General features: G+C 41.5%; 1 protein-coding gene across 1 annotated transcript in view; it reads left to right on the top strand.

Annotated features, from left to right (window-relative positions):
- Nucleotide 1: 1 nt before the first annotated feature.
- The window catches only part of MIPEP (mitochondrial intermediate peptidase), an 81059-nt gene continuing 59936 nt past the window's right edge, over nucleotides 2-21124 (top strand). Inside the window, exons 1-10 of the mRNA XM_080376364.1 lie at nucleotides 2-270; nucleotides 2971-3144; nucleotides 5092-5180; nucleotides 7329-7415; nucleotides 8342-8405; nucleotides 9645-9827; nucleotides 13785-13941; nucleotides 14378-14426; nucleotides 17892-17952; nucleotides 18612-18664. Of these exons, the coding sequence (XP_080232490.1) occupies nucleotides 97-270; nucleotides 2971-3144; nucleotides 5092-5180; nucleotides 7329-7415; nucleotides 8342-8405; nucleotides 9645-9827; nucleotides 13785-13941; nucleotides 14378-14426; nucleotides 17892-17952; nucleotides 18612-18664 (1091 nt within the window). The 5' untranslated portion in view covers nucleotides 2-96. The remainder of the gene's footprint in view (nucleotides 271-2970; nucleotides 3145-5091; nucleotides 5181-7328; nucleotides 7416-8341; nucleotides 8406-9644; nucleotides 9828-13784; nucleotides 13942-14377; nucleotides 14427-17891; nucleotides 17953-18611; nucleotides 18665-21124) is intronic.

Genomic DNA, 21124 nt, shown 5'->3' with positions numbered 1-21124 from the left:
CTCCTCCTCCCGCTCTCCTCCCCCCTCGGCCCGGGCGCGGGGAGGTCGCCGCCCAGCCGTGTGCGCCGGGGCCTTGTTGCCGGGACCCGTTCCGCCATGCTGGCCGGCTGCCGGCGGGCGCTGCCGGCGGCGCTGGGCCGGGCGCTGCGGGGCCTGGCGGCGGGGCCGGGCTGCCGGGCCGTCAGCACCAGCTGGTCCCCGGTGGGCGCCGCCTTCGATGCGAAGCAGCAAGGGCAGCCGCTGCGCGGCGGCGCGGTGGGAGGGAAGACGGTGAGCGGCGGGCGGGGAAGGGCCTGAGGCGGGCAGCAGCGGCCTAGGCCGCCTTGCGCTTTGCTTCACTTGCGTGTAATTTTTTATTTTGAAACTTTTAAATGGTGTTGGTGGGGACAGCCAGGCAGTTACCAGAGGGTTAGGCGGTTACATCTTCATAAGGCTTTGGTTTGGTTCTAATGAACCGAAAACATTCTGTCTTCTGGGCACACTGGGAGTTTGAAAATCACGGCCTTGTTTGTTGAACCATTTGCTTTGAGCGTTAACAGAGACTATATATATATATATTTGGTGTATATATATGCAGTATCCTTTCCATTCCCAGCTCCAACCTGATTGTGGCTTTTTGCACCTGTCGGTGCCACAGAACTGGTTGGACTGCTGGCATCCTCTCGCCTGGACACCATTCGGTTGCTTGTGGCAGAAAGCGTTTGTTTGCTGGGTTGGTGACACTCAGGCCTTTTGCCTTAATTCTTTTTAGGGTGAGTCGGATACGTTTGTTAATGGGGATCCTGGGACTCTCATTGAGTTCCTGGACAGCATAAGATGTGTACCTCCAGTGGCACAGCGCGTGCAGAATGCGTACATCTGTAAAATCCGGGTGTTAGTCTGCTGACTCACCTGTCCCTACCATGGTGCCCAGGCTGGTGAAGCTGTCGAATGCTGGGACTAAAGGACTGAGGACAAATCTGACCTCTATTTATCATCTAGCACTTGTTTGGGAAACTTCCTCTGGGTATTCTTCCTCTACAAGCACACTAGTGTAAGTCTTGCTCCAGGAAATAATCCAATTACATTTTGTGCATTTACCTGGTCTAGGGAATGAATTCTGGATTTGCTTGGCCCACAGAGAGGATGTAGAGTTCTTTGGGAGCAGACATGCATATTTCAGGCTTGCAAAGAGCCAAGTTTTTAGAGATAGAGTGTAAATGTTGAGGCAAAGCAAAGACAGTGATGCTGCAGCCATGCAGACTCACCGTTGAAGAGCACAGAGACCTGGACCAGGCTTCCTTTCTTTGTAATTTTAAATTTTTTGTGTCAAACTTGGTGTCATATGGAAGAGTTGCTCCATGGCTAATTTATCTCTAAGAGGAGATGCTTCCTGTTCATCAAGGACTACATGTGCAGGAGGAGCTTACTTGGGAAGATGAATGGGTGATGCAGGGCAGCAGGAAGGCCAGGAGCTCTCTGGGACATTGCAGGACACTGCATCAGCTGGGGGAGGATCTGAGTGAAGGGGCAATTTTGAGTCTTTTATACAGCAAGCATTATTGAAGGGTGGTGTGGTACATGTATATTTAAGTTTGTGTGTGTGTACACATGTATATATATAAAAAGTATCTATTTCAGTGCAGTTCCTGTTTCCAAATAATAAATGGGAATTCTGAGCAAAGGGTTGCTGTCTTAGAGTGGCCAGCTTATAGAAAGAGCATTAAGAAAAGAAAAGCAGTTTTAGCAAGAGCAACAAAAAGAAAATAGGAAAAAAAGCAACTCAGAATGTCCCAAATGCTTACTTCAGGTGTTACTTTTGCTTCAGAATATATACTTTTACAGACAAGCTGTCAATTGGAAGCTTTTAATTTCATTTGGATAAATAATTGTAAGCTGTATGCAAACCTGCAACTGACTGCTATAATACAAAGTTTGCAGAAGGTGCATTGTAAAGTGACTGACCTGCAGATTTTCAAATCAAGATTGTGATTTTTAGATGCTGAAGTTAAATTTGGGAAGGGATGGTTGTTGTGTGAAATCATGTACTTTGCACTGTTACATGTTGTAGTTAGGAGGTAAAGAGATGCTCATGTTACAGTTAGGCAGTTACAAAGGGGCTGCATTGCTTGCAGAGATGCTGTTTAATCTTAAATGATTTTTTTTTACTGTTGTGGGTCTGTATCATGGAACTTCTCTAGCAGGTAGTGTTAGCCATTTTGGCTGACCAAAATTGGTAGGACCTCTTTTAACTTTCTTCCAGCAAATGCAGGATGTGACTGCTGCCTGTGTCTGTCCTGCCCAAGTCAGTGTGTTTGCCCTGCCTTGTTGGACAGGGCCAGGTTTGGTAAGAGCTTCAGGTACAAAACTGTTCTTTCTGTAAAATTTTTGAGTTGTTGCTGATAATTCCTTTGAGATCTGCTTCCAGTACTTGGGACTCATATAAGACAACTGTCCTGTTGCCTGCAATTTGTTGATATCTAGGGCTGCTGGCCAACTCATTCACTGTTTTTACACTCCTGCTTAGTCCTCACATTCCTTGATTAGTCTCTTATGCTTCAGAGAGATGATTTTCCTTCATTTCAAAATGTAATTAGACTTCCTATGATTTTTCTGGTGCCCGTGCTTTGGAAGTGAGATAAAAAATGCTTTGAGAAAAGGATGGTATAGGAGGTTACAGGGTAGGAGAGTTTGTGAGGATTTGATGTCGAACTCTTAAGGTTTGCTAAGAACAAGCCTGGCTGAAAGAACCTCAGTGGGGTTTTGCTCTGGGAAGTGAAGATGGTTTCATGGGATACCAGTGTCTGTGACTGATACGGTGACTATTATCTCTACAAAAACACTCATGTGGGAATGTTTCAGTGAAATGGTGCAATGTGCTGGCTAGGGACATTTTGGTAAAATTCTGTGGTGATGATTTCGTCCTGAAACAGAGAGGCAGAAATCGAGGAGGGTAATAGTGATGTGTTTTCATTGTGTTCTGCCCTTCAGGGTCTGTTTGGTGTTCCAGAACTGAGCTGTCCAGAAGGATTTAAAGAAGCACAGGACAAAGCATTGCAAGAGTCGGAACAGCTAGTCCAGAAGGCGTGTTCCACACCACCTGGACCAGAGACTGTAAAGATCTTTGATCAGCTTTCAGATAGCTTGTGCAGAGTGGCAGACTTGGTAAATTACTTTTTTGTATTATTACTTGAAGCAAATTTTTTGAACTGACGGACCTAATAAGCTTGCACCGTGTTGTTCCACTTTGATTTTTTGCACTGCAGTAAATAGCAGATCAACTCTGAAATTTTGTGTTAAGACAGAAAATTAAATTGATTGCAATTTAATTACAGAGGCTTTTACTGACTGATAAGTAACTACAAATCCTGTCAGACTGTCCAGTTCATACTATTTTTACATCTATCTTAAAATTAAGGTCACAACAAGAAAAATAGCGGTGAAATCAGAATTATATTTCTGCCTTAATATTAATACATCATCTTTCCAGTGTCATTTACGTTATGGAGAACCTGTGATTGCTGTCAAAGTTGAAGCTGGGGTTGCAATACACATGCTTTTAACTTAGGAAAGTTTAAAAGTTGATAGGTGAAGGTCCTTAAAGAACTTACAGGTTAAACGTAGCAGATGGAACCAAACAGTGTCACCTTTTATTAACACAAGAAAAAATGCAGGTATTTCCTACATTGCAGTTTCTATAGTCCACAGAATTTGAGTACCTGTTCTCATGTTCTGTATAACAAAATGCTAAGTGTAATGGAGCACTTTGTATTGCTCTCTGGAAACTTGTTTGCCCAAAGCGTATCTTTTATCAAATCATCATTCTTTGTTTGAAGGAAGCAGACCCAACCTTCATACTGAAATCAGTTCTTAATAAGTCATCGATTTTTTTGACTTTTTTCACATTTGAATTTCTCTGTGTGTTCTCAGTTCTCAAATCTTGTTCCTTATTCCTTTCTAGATTCAAGGCATCTTATGTGCCAGGCACTTCTTCCTTCTGAAAGTACTTGTGTGCTCTGTCAAGTCACACATTCTCCTTTTGTCTGTTATATTTTATATAGGCTATGCCTAATTCCTCTTAATCAAGCATTATCTAATGAAAACACTCATCAGAATTCAATGGTCATAGTTCTGAATCAGTTTGCTGAATTAAAATTACCTTCTGTGTAATACTTTCAAGTCTGTATGTTAAAAGATGCAGAGTTTGCAGAGCTCTGTCCAGATGTGGTTTGGTGATTGTTATCTGTTGGCAGGAATTTTGAGATCTGCCATTCAGTACCGTTCTGTCGATATTATACAGGGTTTTAAAAAGGGATTCTAAGAAGTAAAAATCGTAAGTGTGTTACATTTGTAAAGTTGCCTTTTCAAACTGCAATCATACTGTTAAAGTCAAGCTTATTTCATGTACTTTCTGTAAAATCAGGCTGAATGTCTTCAGTGTATTCCTAATGTTTAATTCTGTATCATTTCAATGCCAGAAGCTCCCTGAATTCATGTTGACAGTCATGGAAGCACCTAGCTCTCCAGTCCCCTTTTAGCATCCTTCTAGTCTTCCAAACTCCTTTGAGTATTTGGAGACTTACTAAAAATCAGTAACTCAAATAAAAACCCTGTTCTGAATCCAAAATAACTTCTGGGTTTTCTCTTTTCTCTTTAAACAACGTATTTCTTCCTAGTAGATAATGATGTCAAAGCATAACGTGATGGTCTGTACTGAAAAGTGGAAAGGGTTTAAAAGCAAGCCCTCTATGCATATTTGGTGGTGTGCTTTTTCCTTAACTGTGAGTTTTAGTTTTAAAAATCTTTCGTAATATTTAAGTACATTGGAGTGTAAGGCCTCTAAGATACACACCATACTAAAAAAGTTTTTAAGTAGTGTATGGATTTAAAGATATTTATTGGAAAGACACATTCACTGTCTGGTTTAATAGTTGTCAGCACCATTTTTCCATAGGCTTTATTTTTCAGGGAAAAATATGTAAATTCTGCAAACAGGTTGCATAGAACTGTAGAAATAAATGTTAATGTAAATGTAATTACTCGAGTGCAACTTTTTTTATAATTACAGATTTCTTTTATTTGGTTTTTTTTTGCCTCACTGTTTTCTGTCAGGCAGATTTTGTGAAAATTGCCCATCCTGACTTTGCATTCAGAGAGGCGGCTGAAGAAGCTTGCAGGAGCATTGGTACCGTGGTAGAGAAGTATGGGGTTTTTTTGGTTTGGTTTTTTTTTGTTGTTGTTGGTTGGTTGGTTGGGGTTTTTTTTCTATTTCCATAGGCATCTTTAAAAATTACTGTATGATGGTCTATGAAAACAGCAATTGACACAAAATTATGTAGGAAGGATTTACACATGAGAACAAAGTGTCAGTCTTGCTGTTACAGATATTTAAGGATTTAGCGTTGTTACAGTATCTCATGAAAGGTGTTTCTGTTTTAGTTTCCATTTATGTTCTGAAGTTTTTAAGTTGTCAGGTGACTCAGTGTCACTGAAACCCAAAGAGACTGAAACTATGTTGTTCTGGTACTTGTGACAGGTAACCCAACTGCTGTAAAGCATGTGTACAAAATGCTGATTTGTTTTTAAGATTTAAGCTGTTACATTTCACGACATTTTCTCTTCTGGTTTGCTGACCCCTTGAATTCCAGCCATTGAGTGGGATATGTGAAAGAGGAAAGGACAGTCTCCTGTTAAAATGAGTGTTTGAGCATGTGTCTGTCTAGGGCTGTGATATGTGCCTGGTCTGGCATGTTTGTGCTTTATTTAAAAACACATTTCATACAACATGTTCTTAAAGACTTCTGTTTCTGAAGTTTGGCTCTTTGAGTCCCATTCCCCAGCCCCTCCCTCATTAAATATCTCAACACCTAAATCCTGACAGTTACTTCTATGGTCCTTGACTACAGTGAGTTGATTTGCTTCTCTTGCTCCTGAGAAGCTGGAAAGGGGTGATCTTTAATCTCCAAATACAGTGTCCTTTCAGTGTCTTCCCTTCCTGTGGCATTCAGGGGTAGCCACCTGAAGTGAGAGCTTTACCGGGAAGGGCTGTGGAGTTGACCCAGATTCTGCTGCTTTCCTCAGGATTTCTAAATAACAGTGGAGGCAGTGACTAGTTGACCTGGTGTCCTGCAGTAAGCTGCAGAGGCAACGAAGCCTTTTTTACTCTGAGGGCAGCAGTGAATTGGTTTGTTTAGTAAGCCTTGTGACTAACGCGGCTGGCTTAAAAGAGAATTCTAAGACCAAATTAATCAGAAACTGTGTCTTTGGTCTTGCCACCATGTTTGGGAAACCTTTCAACTGAAACTGGACTTTTCAAGGCTTAGATTGAGCACACCATGTACAACAATATGACTTTAATATCTGAATACCACTTCAGATGAAAGAAGAAAGTATTCACAAATGAACCTAAGAGGTTCATAAACTATTGTAAATGCTCAAGATAGCTATTGTTGCATGTTCATTGTCATGGACAAATAGTACCCCTCAGGAACTGCTTACAATAGGTATCTGCTTTTAGCCACTTTTTGACAGGGTGCTGGGCTTCTCATTTAGCACCATCTGTACAGAGCCTTTTTGGAAGTACAGGCATAACGCAGTGTGTTCTTCTGTCTCTGAACTGGGTATTGGTAATTATTAAGTTCATTTTGCAAGTGGGGCTGCAGAGGCTTGCTGCGCCTCAGCCGATTTAAGAAGTTAGTGCTCAAGCCTGACAGGCTGGGGGCTGCTGCCCACTGCAGCTGTGCTGATGTATATGTGTGTGTTTCATTCCCCACTGATTCACACCTAGTAATTCAGGTTGTCATGCATGCTTATAGTTAACATGCTGGAAAATCTGATGGACTCTAGTGTTGTCTAGCACAGGGACCGTGATGAGCATCTGGAAATGTTCTGGGGCTAATAAGCTCTTAGTCTACTTCAGTGGCAGCCAGCAGCACATTTATCTGATGGCAAACTTAAATGCAGATTTTGCTTTAATGGAGTCCTTTCAAAATAAGGGTTAGAAAACAGTTCTCTCACATTTATGCTCTCATCATCTTTATTTTTGTGCATATGAAATAAGTTGTCAGTCTTAGAGTTGCTTGTGTTTGTCACAAAATGCTATTCAGAGGGTTTTCCTGCTGCATGCACAAGACCTGTTTCCATGCCAGTTTGTCCACACATCCTTTGTATAGAAATTTTGTAGTTTTTAAGTGTGGTTCTGAACCAGAAAGCATTTTGAAAATGCAGACCTTTGTTTTTAATGTTGTTTCAGTAAATATTAAGCTCTGCCTTTAAATGAGTAATACCAAGAGACTGAAATATTAGTGTTTGTTCTTAGTGTGTGATTCATTTACTCTGTATCTTTCCAGATTAAATACAGATGTTGAACTGTGTCAGAGTTTGAGACGTCTGCTAGGTGATGAAATTATTATGAGTTCCCTAGATCCAGAAACCAGGTACTTATTAATGCTTATAAATTTAGATTTTTAGATAATATATATCATTCCTTATTGTGCTTATATTTTGTGTTTTGTTTAATTAATAAAACTGGAAAACATACCACATCTCTGTTACTAATTTATTAGTCACTACTAAATTACCTGCACAAGACTTGGGAAGTTTGTAGCTGTGTGGTCTTGGAGGATGTCTTTGTGACTGTAGAGAACAGTATATATTGAAGCAGAGTAACTGAGATCTGCAAAACCAGAAAAGTGAGAACTTAAAGATTTTCTTCAATAACACCATTTTGATTAAAACTATGTGCTGTACTGTGGTGTATGTGTCAGTGTTTTTAGCGATAAAAGTAGAGAACAGACTAAAGAACTTGATTTCAGTTTATAGTAATCTATTTATATCTTTGAAAATCAGATGATCAGTATATTTATTTAAAGCTTACTTTATGATTGCTGTAAAATGTTTTATTATCTGCTTATTCAGTTATAGTTTTTAATTATTTATTCACTGACATGGTTAGACAAGCTAAATATTTGAGTAAGTTACTTCCTTCTTTCCCCACAGTCAAGGATGTTAGATTTGAAGAGGTCTTTTTCTGATCTGTTAGAATAAATGAAGTGTCAAATTAAAATGGTAATGTGCATAAACTGGTTAAACTTCTAGAGTAATGTAGTAGAATTCTGTTGAAGGATATTTTCAATGCAGATGAATAAAATAACAGTAAAGGAAAAATCCAGTTTCACCGAGTAAGCTGATAGGGGCCTGAAACATAGGAAGACTGTGTCCATAACAACAATACTTGTGTAACTGTGTTGTTATTCTCTGTAAAAGACAAGAAACCTAAACAACTACTAAGGGCAAGATCTGTTAAGAAATTATGCTTACTATCAAATGAGGCTGTTTTAACAGGGTTTTACTGTATTTTTAGGCGAGTGGCAGAACTTTTTATGTTTGATTTTGAGATCAGTGGCATTCATTTGGATGGAGAAAAGGTAATTTTTGGCTATAATGTATGAACAGACATTTGCCTGATTGTCAAACACCAGATAATGAAACATGTGGGACGTGAATCATTTGATTCTGGGCCAGTTTGTCCTCTGTAGAATTTTGTCTTCTCAGAACTATGTAATTTTGCCTATTTAAAATACCTTCTAAAGTGTGTTTTTGAATGTTATTAGTTGGCAGTTCTTCGCAGTTTGGCTCTCATCATTCCTTTGTGTGTTCTGAAGAGTTATAAACAAGACCTGGGATCCTGCTCTCTTTGATTGGTGTTTGCATCCGATATTTAAAAAGCTGCTTAGCTGTCTGAACAACCTGTTTACATGGTGGGGAAGGCAGCATCCCATGCACTGCGATGACAGGTTAATTTAGAGTGTTTTAGAAAGGATGGCGTGTGTGTCAAGGCTATCCTTTGGTGCTCGCATAACCGGAAGTTGTAAATCTTGTTCAAATTTGTGTGTCGGGGCACAGTCTGATTACTTCTCTTGGAGCTTTTACATGCTTTTGCAGTAGTTAGTGATGGATTTTCCAAAACCATCAACTTTCACCATGCTTTCTGGTATGGGTGCTCTGTTGGATGTGTGTTCATAGCTCATGTTTATGTATAAAATTAATACTTTGAGTCATCTCTTCCAGAAAGATCTGTACAAAGACTCTCTTGCCAGGTTTGTGTGATAAAGTTACTCTGAAGATCATGATTGTGATGGTGGTTTGTGACCTGGAAAATGCTCTAGAATATATTTTTACAATTACTTTGTACAAAAAACAACTCTGAAGCTTGGACTCTAGATTTTATTTCTGATTTGACTATTGGTTCTACGGTGCTTCATCCCCTTTCAGTTACAATTTCACTTGCCCCTTATTTTTGCATGTTTTCCTCCCCTGCTTCTTTTTTTCTCCTTTGTGTTTTACATAGCAATTATGGTAGGTACAGTTTTTATAAATGCTTTCCAGGCAGCTATAAAAGTACTTTACTATACGTTTCCTTACTGCAAAAACATAGGCGTTTTCTTTCAAATTTCAGTCCTGTATGAAATTACAGATCTGTATGAGCATCTGATCTTGTTGACTTCAGCCCTACATTAGGATTTTGTTGATGCTGTAGGTCTCATTTTAAATGTTGTATTTTCTGCTTCATTTCTGGAAAAGTCCTTTAAGGTTTTATAAACTTTCAGTTCTGCTTGTGTAATGTCTGAAGGTATTATGTATATTGTACTTTATTTTTCTTACAGCGTAAAAAAGCAGTCGACCTCAACGTCAAAATATTGGATTTATGTAATGAATTTCTGACAGGAACTCACCTTCCCAACAAGATTGACAAACATATTTTGCCAGAGCACATTTGGTATAATTTTACAGCTGAAGGCAATTACTTGCAAGTCGCTGGTCTGCACGCTGATTGTCCTGATGATCTGGTGTGTATACCAAAGCAAACTTGGGGAATACTCTGTAACAGAAATGTGCATCAGTTATTTTACTTGTTATTGAGGCACATGCATATGGCTAGTGATTATGATGTGATGACTAACAAGAACTGTTTTGGAACATAATAATCAGTGGTAGTCTTGGCTGTAGCAGCTATGAAATGAGGTGAAGATCGTGAATGGATTGAGGAAGAAGAGGGGCAGAGTACAGGCCCTAATTTTTAGGCAAGTGGTCTTTAGCTTATTCAGTAAACTGGAAAGTGGGATCCCATGCAATGCAGCTCTGAAGGGTAAAGGAGCTCAAGAAAAGCTGGCAGTTCTTTAAACGTAGCGTCCTCCAAGCACACGAGGATACTAGGCATACTGAGTATCAGCACATGCTGATCCTTAGAAAGCCAAGCAGATATATCAGGAACCAGGCTTGGCAAGCAGGGAACCTGTGACTAAGCTTCATCGCCAAAAGGTAGCAGACATGAGGTGGAAGCAGGTACACGATACAACAGAGGAATTTAGAAATACTGCTTGTCCATGTAGGGATGATGTCAGGAAGGCCAAAGCTGAACAGTTGAGACTTGCAAGGGACATCAAAGGCAACAAGAAGGCCAGCTGCTGGTGCATTAGTACTAAAAAGCTGGACAAGGAAAAGGTGGGCTCGGTGCTGAGTAAGGTGGGTGACTTAATGGCAGCAGATACAGGAGAGGGTGAGATGCTGATCACTTTCTTTGCCTCAGTGTTCACCAATGAGTTCTCCCAGCCCACTGTGCTTAGTGAAAGGGTTCAAAGAGAAGAACAACCAGCAGTAGATGAGGATCCAGTTTGGGATTGCTTGAGAGAACTCAACCTGTACAAGTCCTTGGAACCAAATAGGCTGCATTCAAGGGTCCAGAGAGAACTGGTTATTGTCCTTGAAATCACTTGTCTTTGGTAGGCAGTGAAGATCAGGGAAGAACCCAAATGACTGGTGGAAATAATATGTTTTCTTCAGAAAGGCCAAACCGCCCCAAATTTGGGAACTACAGGCAACTTAGCTTCTCTTTGATCTCTGGGAAGGTTATGCAGCAGTCTAAGTTAGGAAATTGCGGTCTGGATTGGTAGACAACCAGACAGGTAAACCACTTCATTTCACCATCAGACTCAGAGTAGTGATTGAAGTGTTGTACTTTACTGGAAGGCTGATAATGAAATAAGTGTTGCAGGGGTCTGCGCTGTGACCTCTCCTGTTTAACATCTGTATTAATGACGTAGAGGAAGTGACAGAGCACTTGCCTGCCAGTTTATAGGTGATTCAAATTGGGAGGAAGAATCAGTACGCTGAAGGGCAGGGCTGACACTTGAAGTGGCCCAGAAGCTGAAGTAATGGTCCAATGAGAACCTTATATGACTCAGGAAGAACAAATGCAGAGTCTTGCACCTGGAAAAGAATTCCTGGCAATAGTATAGGCTGGGACTGGCTGGTTGGGTCCGATCTGGAGAAGAGGCCCAGTGGGTTGGTAGGCAGCAAGCTGAGCATGAACCAGCAGTGACCCTGGCAGCTAAGGCAGCCAACAGCATCCTGGACCGCATGAACAGGGTCAGAGCCAGAGACTGAGGGAAGAGATTATAGCCCTTTACTCATCACTCTTTGGCAGTGACTTAAGCAGAGGCCACCAAGATGGCCAGGAACTGGAGTGCTTGCAGTGTGAGGAGAGACTGAGGGATTTGGGCTTGTAGCAGAAGTGGCTTTGGGAGGACCCTGACAGCAGCCTGCCAGTACCTACAAGGATATCATGGAGAAGATAGAGCCAGGCTCTTGCATGACAGGAGAACAAGTGGCAACAGGCACAAGCTGAACTGAGAAAGGCCAATTGGAGAAGTTTTTCCTGATGATGATACCCAAGCAGTGAAACGGAGAGGTCATGCTGTCTCTCTCATCTGTGCAGGGTTTCAGGACCTGACTGGAAAAAGCTTTGCTAAACTTGTTCTTACCTCATAGCTGACCCTGCTTTGTGCAGAAGGCCGGATTAGAGATCTCCTGAGGTCCCATCCAACCTGAATTATCCTGAATAGTCTTATTTTAGTTAATGCTAATGATGCTGAAAAAGAATTTAGACTCTTTGAAATGTGACAGTAGTTCCTTAGTCTTTTAGATATGAGTCCAGGATCCGGAATGTATTGCAACACTCACATGTTGTGTTTTAATCAAGGTGACTTTGAAGTCTTGTCATGAAAAAGAGAAAAGCTTACTGTGGTAGAACCCAAGCAGTAATGTTTATTTTCTGTAAGATATTAAAAATGAATGAAATCACAGCACTGATAGGATGTAAATAAAGGAATAATAGTGATTGCATATCATCTGTAAACTCTTGTCCTGAAAATAGTGTGATCTGTAGAATTGCTACTGAAGCTACGAGTAATAAATCAATTAAGGAATGGAGTTCTCAGAGTCAGATCTTTGGAGAGGCTCTCTGGAAATCATGTAATTTAGGTTGGAAGGGACCTCTGGAGATTGTCAGTTTGAGTCTGATCCTGTTCAGAGCAGGGTCATGTAGGTCAGGTTTCTCAGTGATGTGTCTGGTTGAGTTTTGAACACTTTCTAAGGATGGAGATTCCATTAATTCTCTGGGCAGCCTGTTTGACCACCCTCACTATTTCTTCCCCTCCCCACCCCACCATCAAATTGGAATTTTTCATCTTCCAGCCTGTGTCAATTTCATCTCCTCCTCTTGCTGTGCACCTCCAAGAACAGTCTGGCTGCATGTTCTCTGCACCCTACTGCTAATTAGATAAAGATTAAGATCTTCTTTGAGCTTTTTCTTCTTTAGGCTGAACAAACCCAGCTCTTTCAGCCTCCATTCTGTGTCATATGCTCCAGTACCCAGGTGTCTTGGTGGCCCTTTGCTGGACCCACTGCATTGCGTCAGTGTCCTTGTCCTGCAGAACCCAAATCTGTTCATGGTACTCCAAATGTAGTCTGGACAATACCGAGTAGAGAAAAGCAATCGCATCTATGGACCAGATAGTTGTACTCTTTCTGTAGTAGAGTTCAGAACGCTGGTGGCCTTTGCTGCAAAGACACACTGCTGAACCATGCTCAAGGAAGGAGAATCATCTCACTTTATATGCTTTTTTCAAAATGAAAGCCTGATAGAACAGAAGAGGTATGAAATGACTTGTGAATTATTATAATAATATTTTTTTATAAACCCAGGATCTGCATTCTTGTTGAATATATTATCGTGAGAAGCCTATTTCAAATAAACACAAGCATAAGTTATTGCTGGATTTCTTAAGCCTGTTATATATATATAAAATAAAGATTATCTTCAATTGGCTTGTGAAACATAAAAAGCACTATACCAAATTTTCTGAGGCTTGAGGTGATTTTTTGGGGTTTTTTTGAGAGTTAGGAAAAAACCCAAACAAGCCAGAAATAGGAGAAAGCCTGATTGTCCGTGGGCAGATGGGCAAACTAATAGTTTGCTACTTCAAAAGAAATAAGGCTTTTCTCTTCCTCTTTTTCCTCTCCCCTGACCCTGTGTCTGATTCTTATCAGATCCTTCCATAAGCCTTTTTAACTGATGGGCAGAGAGCAATTTGGCTTGCTTTTGGGTTTATTTTTCAGAAGTTTTAGTGCGTTAAGACAGCCCACAGAGTTACCTGAGAAACACAGATGTTGGCAGAAGGAGGGAGACAATGAGCAGAGAGGGGAATGTTGACAGTAGCAGAGAACAGACCGCTTTTTGGCAGTCTTGATCTGTTAGGTTGTCTCATTGCATTCCCTCATTCCATCTTTAATGGTGAGAGAGCTGTAATTGTCAGGCAGTCGTATAATTGCTGTTGTTAAAAGGCTTTAGGCCTTTTCCCAACAATATCCATGAAATACAGCTGTAATGCTAGATCTTCAGTTGCATCACTTGTTTCCTTTAAAAATTGCACTGTAGTAATGTGACCTGTTTATTTTTGCATTAGGTGCGAGAAGCTGCTTACAAGATTTTTCTTTATCCAAATGCTGAGCAGTTGAACTGTTTAGAAGAATTGCTTGCTAGCCGAAACAGTCTGGCACAGTTGGTTGGGTATGACACCTTTGCTCACAGGGCTCTTCAGGGAACAATGGCCAAAAATCCAGGTATAAGGTGTGTGTGTGGAAGGACGTGCTGAGAAATCCAGTGCAACTATGTTATGTGTGAGGTCAAAAGTTCAAAGTTTCTTTTGCTGAGTTTACACTGATTTCTTCCAGTGAAGTATCTTATTGCAGTTACATTTTGCTGTATGCAATACTCATGCTTTCTATAAATGGTAGTAGTCACTGAGTAGGAGCCAGTGTTTCTGTTCAGAATCAATGATCACTGTGCATTATGAAGTTGTCATTATCCCAGCATGTAACAAAGTAAGTGTGGTACTAAATTCTTTTGAAATGATGGCACAATAGTCAACCAAGTAGTTTGTTATTGTAAAAAGAACTTTGTTGTCCTAAGGGAGCTTGTTTTGTTTGGAATATTTCAATGTAAACTTAACATCTTTTAAATGAAGAAATCACTTATTCCCCCCCATTTTACTTCTAGAGACAGTAAGACAGTTTCTGGAGAAGCTTTCTGACCAGTTGTCTAAAAGGTATGTCTTTTCCGCTAAGTTATTTTTCTAACCATACTCTTTTATTTCAACAGTAGGAGGACTTGTGCACTAATAAGTCAGTCAGTGTTGCTCACTATGTGCTTTGATGAAACAAAAAGCAAGGCTTTCTCAGAGTTTGGAGGGGAGCTGTCAGCTTAAGATAAATTCTCTGTCTATGGTCAGAGAACACACAGCACTGAATACAACAAGTAGTGTGCATAGAAACGCAGGCAACAGCAAACAAGAAGACCAAGCTTAAGTGTTGAAGAATACATCTCCTGGTCTTTTCCCCCTATGTGCAACTCCATGTATTTTATATCTATAAGCAAATTCCCCTGTATTTCCTCTTGCCTCCCTTAGTTCCACACAGCACAAAACAGTTTCATCACTGTGTATAAATGGGGTATATTGTAAAAAAGAAAATGCTTTAGAGGTGTACAACCAGAGTAAGAGGGACTTTATTTTAAGGTACCTGAATAACAGAAGCAGCATGGAAAATTTCTCTTACCATAGTATATGAATCATGGAATCATAGAATAGTTTGGGTTGGAAGGGACCTTCAAGATCATCTAGTCCAACCCCCCTGCCATGGGCAGGGACACCTCCCACCAGACCAGGCTGCTCACAGCCCCATCCAGCCTGGCCTTGAGCACTGCCAGGGATGGGGCAGCCACAGCTGCTCTGGGCAACCTGTGCCAGTGTCTCACCACCCTCACAGTAAAAATTTCCTTCCCAATATCTAATCTAAATCTGCGCTCTTTCAGTTTAAAGCCATTCCCCCTTGTCCTGTCACTACATGCCCTTGTAAAAAGTCCCTCTTCAGCTTTCCTGTAGGCCCTTTCCTGGAAGGCTGCTCTAAAGTCTTCCAGAGCCTTCTCTTCTCCAGGCTGAACAACCCGAACTCTCTCAGCATGTCTTCTTAGGAGAGGTGCTCCAGCCTCTGATCATCTTCACGGCCTTCCTCTGGACTCACTCCAACAGGTCCATGTCCTTCTTATGCTAGGGGCTCCAGAGCTGAATGCAGTACTCCAGGTGGGGTCTCAATGAGAGTAGAGTAGAGAAGGATAATCACCTCCTGTGGCCTGCTGGTCATGCTTCTTTTGATGTGGGCCAGGATACGGTTGGCTTTCTGGGCTGCAAGCATACATTGCCAGGTCATGTCGAGCTTTCTGTTTGCCAACACACCCAAGTCCTCCTCAGGGCTGCTCTCAGTCCATTCTCTGCCCAGCCTGTATTTGTGCTTGGGACTGCCCCAATGCCATGTGCAGGACCTTGCACTTGGACTTGTTGAACTTCATGAGGTTTGCATGTGCCCACCTTTCAAGCCTGTTGTGGTCCTTCTGGATAACATCCCTTCGGTGTGTTAATTGCACTACACAGCTTGGTGTCATTGGCAAACTTGCTGAGGATGCAGTCAATCCCGCTGTCTGTGTTGCCAACGAAGATGTTAAACAGCGCTGGTCCCAGTATGGACCCCTGTGGAATGCCACTCCTTGCTGAACTCCACTTGTATATTGAGCCGTTGACCACAACTCTTTGAGTGCAACCATACAGCCAATTCCTTATCCTCAGAGTAGTCCACCTGTCAAATCCATGTGTCTCCAGTTTAGAGACAAGGATGTTGTGTGGGACAGTGTCCAATGCTTTGCACGAGTCCAGGTAGATGACATCAGTTGCTCTTCCCTCATTCACCAATGCTGTAACCCTGTTGCAGAAGGCCACCACATTTGTCAGGCCTGATTTGTCCTTAGTGAAGCCACATCACCTCCTTATTTTCCATGTACCTTTGCACAGTTTCCAGGAGGATCTGCTCCATGATCTTGCTGGGCACAGAGGTGAGACTGACTGGGCTGTAGTTCCCCATGTCTTCCTTTTTTAATAATGGGTGTTGTTTCCCCTTTTCCAGTCTGTAGGAGCTTCACCAGACTGCCATGACTTCTCAGATATGATGGATGGTGGCTTAGCTGCTTCATCCACCAGTTCCTCAGGACCTGGGGATGCATCTCATCAGGTCCCATGGAGCTGTGCACCTTTGAGTTCCTTAGATGGTCTTGAACCTGATCATCTCCTGCAATGAAGTTCTTCATTCTCCCAGTCCCTGCCTTTGCCTTCTGTGACTTGGGCAGTGTGGCTGGAGCACTTGCCAGTGAAGACTGAGGCAAAAAAGTAATTGAGTACCACAACCTTCTCCGTCTCTTGGGTAACCAGGTCTCCCATTTCCTTCCGGAGAGGGCCCAAATTTTTGCTAGTCTTCCTTCTATCACTGACATATACCTATAGAAGCTTTTCTTGTTGCTCTTGACATCCCTGGCCAGACTTAATTCTATCAGGGCTTTAGTTTTCCTAATCCAGTCCCTTGCTTCTTGGACAATTTCTCTGTATTCCTCCCAGGCTGCCTGCCCTTGCTTCCACACTCTGTAGGCTTCCTTTTTGTGTTTGAGTTTGGCCAGGAGCTCCTTGTTCATCCATGCAGGCCTCCTGGCATTTTTGTCTGACTTCCTCTTTGCTGGGATGCCTCACTCCTGAGCTTGGAGGAGGTGATCCTTGAATGTTAACCAGCTTTCTTGGGCCCATCTTCCCTCCAGGGCTTTTATCCCATGGTACTCTACCAGGCAGATCCCTGAAGAGGCCAAAGTCTTCTCTCCTGAAGGCTGGGGTGATAACCTTACTGTGTGTCCTCTTCACTGCCTTAAGGATCTTGAACTCTACCGTTTCCATTTCATGGTCACTACAGCCAAGGCTTCCCTTGAGCTTCATATTCCCTGCCAGCTCCTCTTTGTTGGTAAGAACAAGTTCCAGCATGGCACACCTCTTCATTGGCTTCTCTGTCACTTGGAGAAGGAAGTTATTGTCCATGCATTCTAGGAACCTCCTGGATTGCTTATGCCCTACTTTTTTGTCCCTCTCACCTCTCACAGGGTTGAAGTTCCTCATGAGGACCAGGGCTTGTGAACGTGAGGCTGCTCCTACCTGTCTATAGAGGGCCTTTTCTGCTTGGTCTTCCTGGTTGGGTGGCCTGTAGCAGACCTCCACTGTTAATGCCACCTGCCCCTGTCCTCCCTTTAATCCTGACCCATAAGCTCTCGTCAGCTCCTCATCCATCCCCAGGCAGAGCTCCCTGCACTCCAGCTGGTCATTGACATAGAGGGTGACACCCCCTCCTGGTCTCCCCTGCCTGTCCTTCCTGAAGAGCCTGTATCTTTCCAATCCAGTGCTCCAGTCACAGGAGCCATCCCACCATGTCTCTGTGATACCAGTAAGATCATAGCCCTGCAGGTGTCTGCATGTCTCTTAACTCCTCTTGTTTATTCCCCGTGCTACGTGCGTATGGGCTATGGGCCTGCCATTTTATGGAGTACTATCTATCTCATGATGGACATTTTCTTCGGATGGAGTATTATTGTGTACTGTATTCTACTGCTCAAAAATCTTTCATTGACATTTCATTATAAAAATATTTTTCAGAACTCGAAAAGATTTTGAAATGATGACGAAGATGAAAATGAAGCTCAACCCCCAGAATTCAGTAAGTTAAATCTTCATGTGTGGTTTTCCGTTTTGTTTCTTTAAAAAAATATAGTATAAGCTAACCTTGTTCTATACGAAAAATTAACTCTATTTTAGTGTACAATATGTAATATAATTCAAAAGAGAAACTTTCTGTCTTCTGGCTTCAAATGCTTTTTGACTTGCTTAGCTGCCGTTTGTATTAAAACCAAGCACTGAATGCAAGATAGCTGTTAGTTTATACAGAATGATACTGAGGTAACCAAAACATGAAGTGGTGAAAGTGGGTATTACTTTGTTTTGAATTGACTCATTTGAAAAATAAAGGCTGTACTTTTTGTTAGATCCATGTCTAGTTTGAATACTGTATTTTCTATATGCTAATTCTGTACATAACTAGGCTTATCTTTTTTTTGGGATTGAGTGTATTTCTTGAAATCTAGTTTGAAGTCCTGTTACATATTTGAGTAAGAAATACCATCTTCAAGCAAATGTTAAAATAAAGGTTATGATATATTTTGGTATTTCTGATGGTGTTTTCAGCACTGAATGTTTCCCATTATGTTTTAAAGTTCTGTGACTTCTTGAAACTGAAAAAATATTCAAAGGAAACAAAACTTTTCATTTGGGTTCACTTGTTGTCTGTTATTGTAATTATAAGCTGGAATTCCCTTTCAGAAGCTGATGCCGTGGGATCACCCTTACTACAGTGGCGTCCTTCGTGCTGAGAGGTAAGCTCCTTATGTTCATGATTGTAATGAAAATGAGTGCCTTTATTTCGTTCCTTGCAATAAGGATAAAGAAAGTCCTCAATGTAAACAGGATTTCCTTCTTTGAAGATGTACTTCAGTATGAAAAAATAAAAGAGTATCTGGTGGGGCAGTTGTTTCTAACATTTCTTAGTTGCTGCTGGAATGCCTGTAGAAGTTTTTGGCTCCTCTCTTGTTTTATGGGGAAGTATTGGCCCTCTTTGAAGATATAAGAGGATGAAACAGTTTCAGAACAGCTAGAAAATCCTTATTCTTGTGTTGCTTTTAGCTTTTAGCTGAGCTGCAGTAATGTTTAAAAATAAATTTTGAACACTGAATACAATCCAACTCCTTTGTATTTTAACTGTATTGTACTTCTCACTGAACATGCAGCTATCATCCCCTTCTACAGACTTGAAATAGCAACTTCTTCAGTGGGTCTTCACTGTTTATGGATAGAATTAATTCTCTGTCTCTCCTGCAAAGACTGAGAAATAAATCCTCTACACAGACTTAAATAGTGCACAAGACCTTTGCACATAATGAGATACCAGCTCAGAAAGACATGAGCCCTGCATGTTGCCTTTGTTAGATCAGCAGCAGTGACCTTTTAGAGTTGTGTTGGAAAAGATTATTTAAAGTTGTGCTTCCCTCACAAGAGGGGAAGGAAGAATCTTCCTCCACTGCAGATTTGTAGGTTTTTGGTTTTCAAATAAACTTAGACTCAATGTATCTGATTAGTTTGCTTTGGATCAGAAAGCTATGGTGGTATGGACATTGCATGGAAGGGTTGCCAGCAGTTGGCCTGGCTGTTCTGCTACTTTCTTGGACTTTGTTACTGAGGCAGTAGTTTTATGAGCAGCAGCTCTAATATTTGCCTTGTCTTAAGCTACTGCAGGCTTAGATGGGAGCAGAGCTATGTACGTGCAGCATTGTTCGTGTTCTGGGTGTGCAGAGCTTGCGGTGCAGGGGAGGGAGTGGGATGTCCAGCTGCTGGGTCTGCTCCCAGTAGCCGATGCTGGAGTACACAGCACTCCACAGTGTGTGCGTGGATTGCGTGTTTGTGGTAGCAGACACACTGCTGTGAAAGTGGGAACAAAGTAGTGGTTATACTGGAGGAGAGTCAAGGTCCATCTAGCTCCAGATTCCATCTTAGCAGTGGTCAGTAGCAGTCTGTGGAAGAGCACTGTCATACTATCTTGTAGCTTACAGATCTCCTTTACCTTGCCTGTATGGTGTCTTCAAAATGGCAAAAATTACATTGTAATGCGTAGTGCTTAACATTACTGTCAAATGTTGATGAGATTTATTGTCTGTGTATCCTGTTAATTTTCTACAATTCCTATAGTGGCTGCTTTCCCTGTTTTCGGTTAATGTGTCCCATGAGGGTTAGGCATTTGGTGGAGAAGGCTCTGTGTTTGTTTCTTTCTCCTCCTGGAGGAGTGTTTTGACAAACCGACTTACTGTGCTTCTTAGATCATCTCATGAAGCTGACCATGTTGTAATTGAGTTGCTGATGATCACAGATAGATCATTCTGCTCATTTTGGCATTGGGAAGAAAAATATTCTCTTTCCTTGTGGGACTTTGTGAAAGACCCAGTTAAGTTACTTCAAGAATTGCATGGTAGTTTTATGAAGGAGAGCTGCAGGTAAAACAGACCAAGACATTGACAGTGTATCTTTGCCATTTTATATTTATTCAGACACCAAGTCTAGCAGCTGGATCGGTGTGAAGAATCTCCTGAACCTGTGTAGGGCTTCCTTGATTACAGTGCAGCATTGGAGTCCAACCTTTTTCTCCCTCCAGGCTGGGCAGGAGTATTTTTTTCTGGCAGGTATGCAAACAACTACAAGACAGGGAAGGAAGAATAGTTTTCCTCTCCATTGTGTGCAACAGTGTTTCACTAAAACCCAAGTGTTTAGGTCTTTCACTGTCCTATTTTATGGATAGTGGTCTGTCTTTGGGAAAAGGTTTTGATCTGGCAGTGACTTAACAATACTTTACATTCATTCTGCCCGTATTGTAGGTATTTAACAAAGCACTGGATGGATACTGGCTGATCAGCCCTGAAAAGTAAAAATCACTTGTCCACTGCATAGTATCAGTGGCTGTGCTTTTTGACTGAAACTAGGCAGGACTCAGAGAGTATTTACAGAACAACCAGAGGACAGGGATATACAGCTTGTCATGTCTGTGCCCTGAACGTAATATTTATGTAAATGTGAATCCACTATCCTTTATCTTGTATTTATATTTGCCTCTGACTTGCCTCTGACCACATCCTTTCTTGAATGCCCCTTAGATGCTATGGTTTGTTCAGTTCAACAGTTTTGTAATTGAAAGATCAGAACTGTATCTGTCACAAAGCTTCATACTTGCAGGAGTTTGACTTTTGGCTGTTCTTACTTTCTATATGAGCCAATTATCTTGTAGTATTGAG

Source organism: Falco punctatus (genome assembly GCF_963210335.1).
Source record: "Falco punctatus genome assembly, chromosome: 2".
In the NCBI taxonomy this organism is placed as follows: domain Eukaryota; kingdom Metazoa; phylum Chordata; class Aves; order Falconiformes; family Falconidae; genus Falco; species Falco punctatus.
Note: the sequence above shows the minus strand (reverse complement) of the source record. Positions and strands in the feature narration are given on the sequence as shown.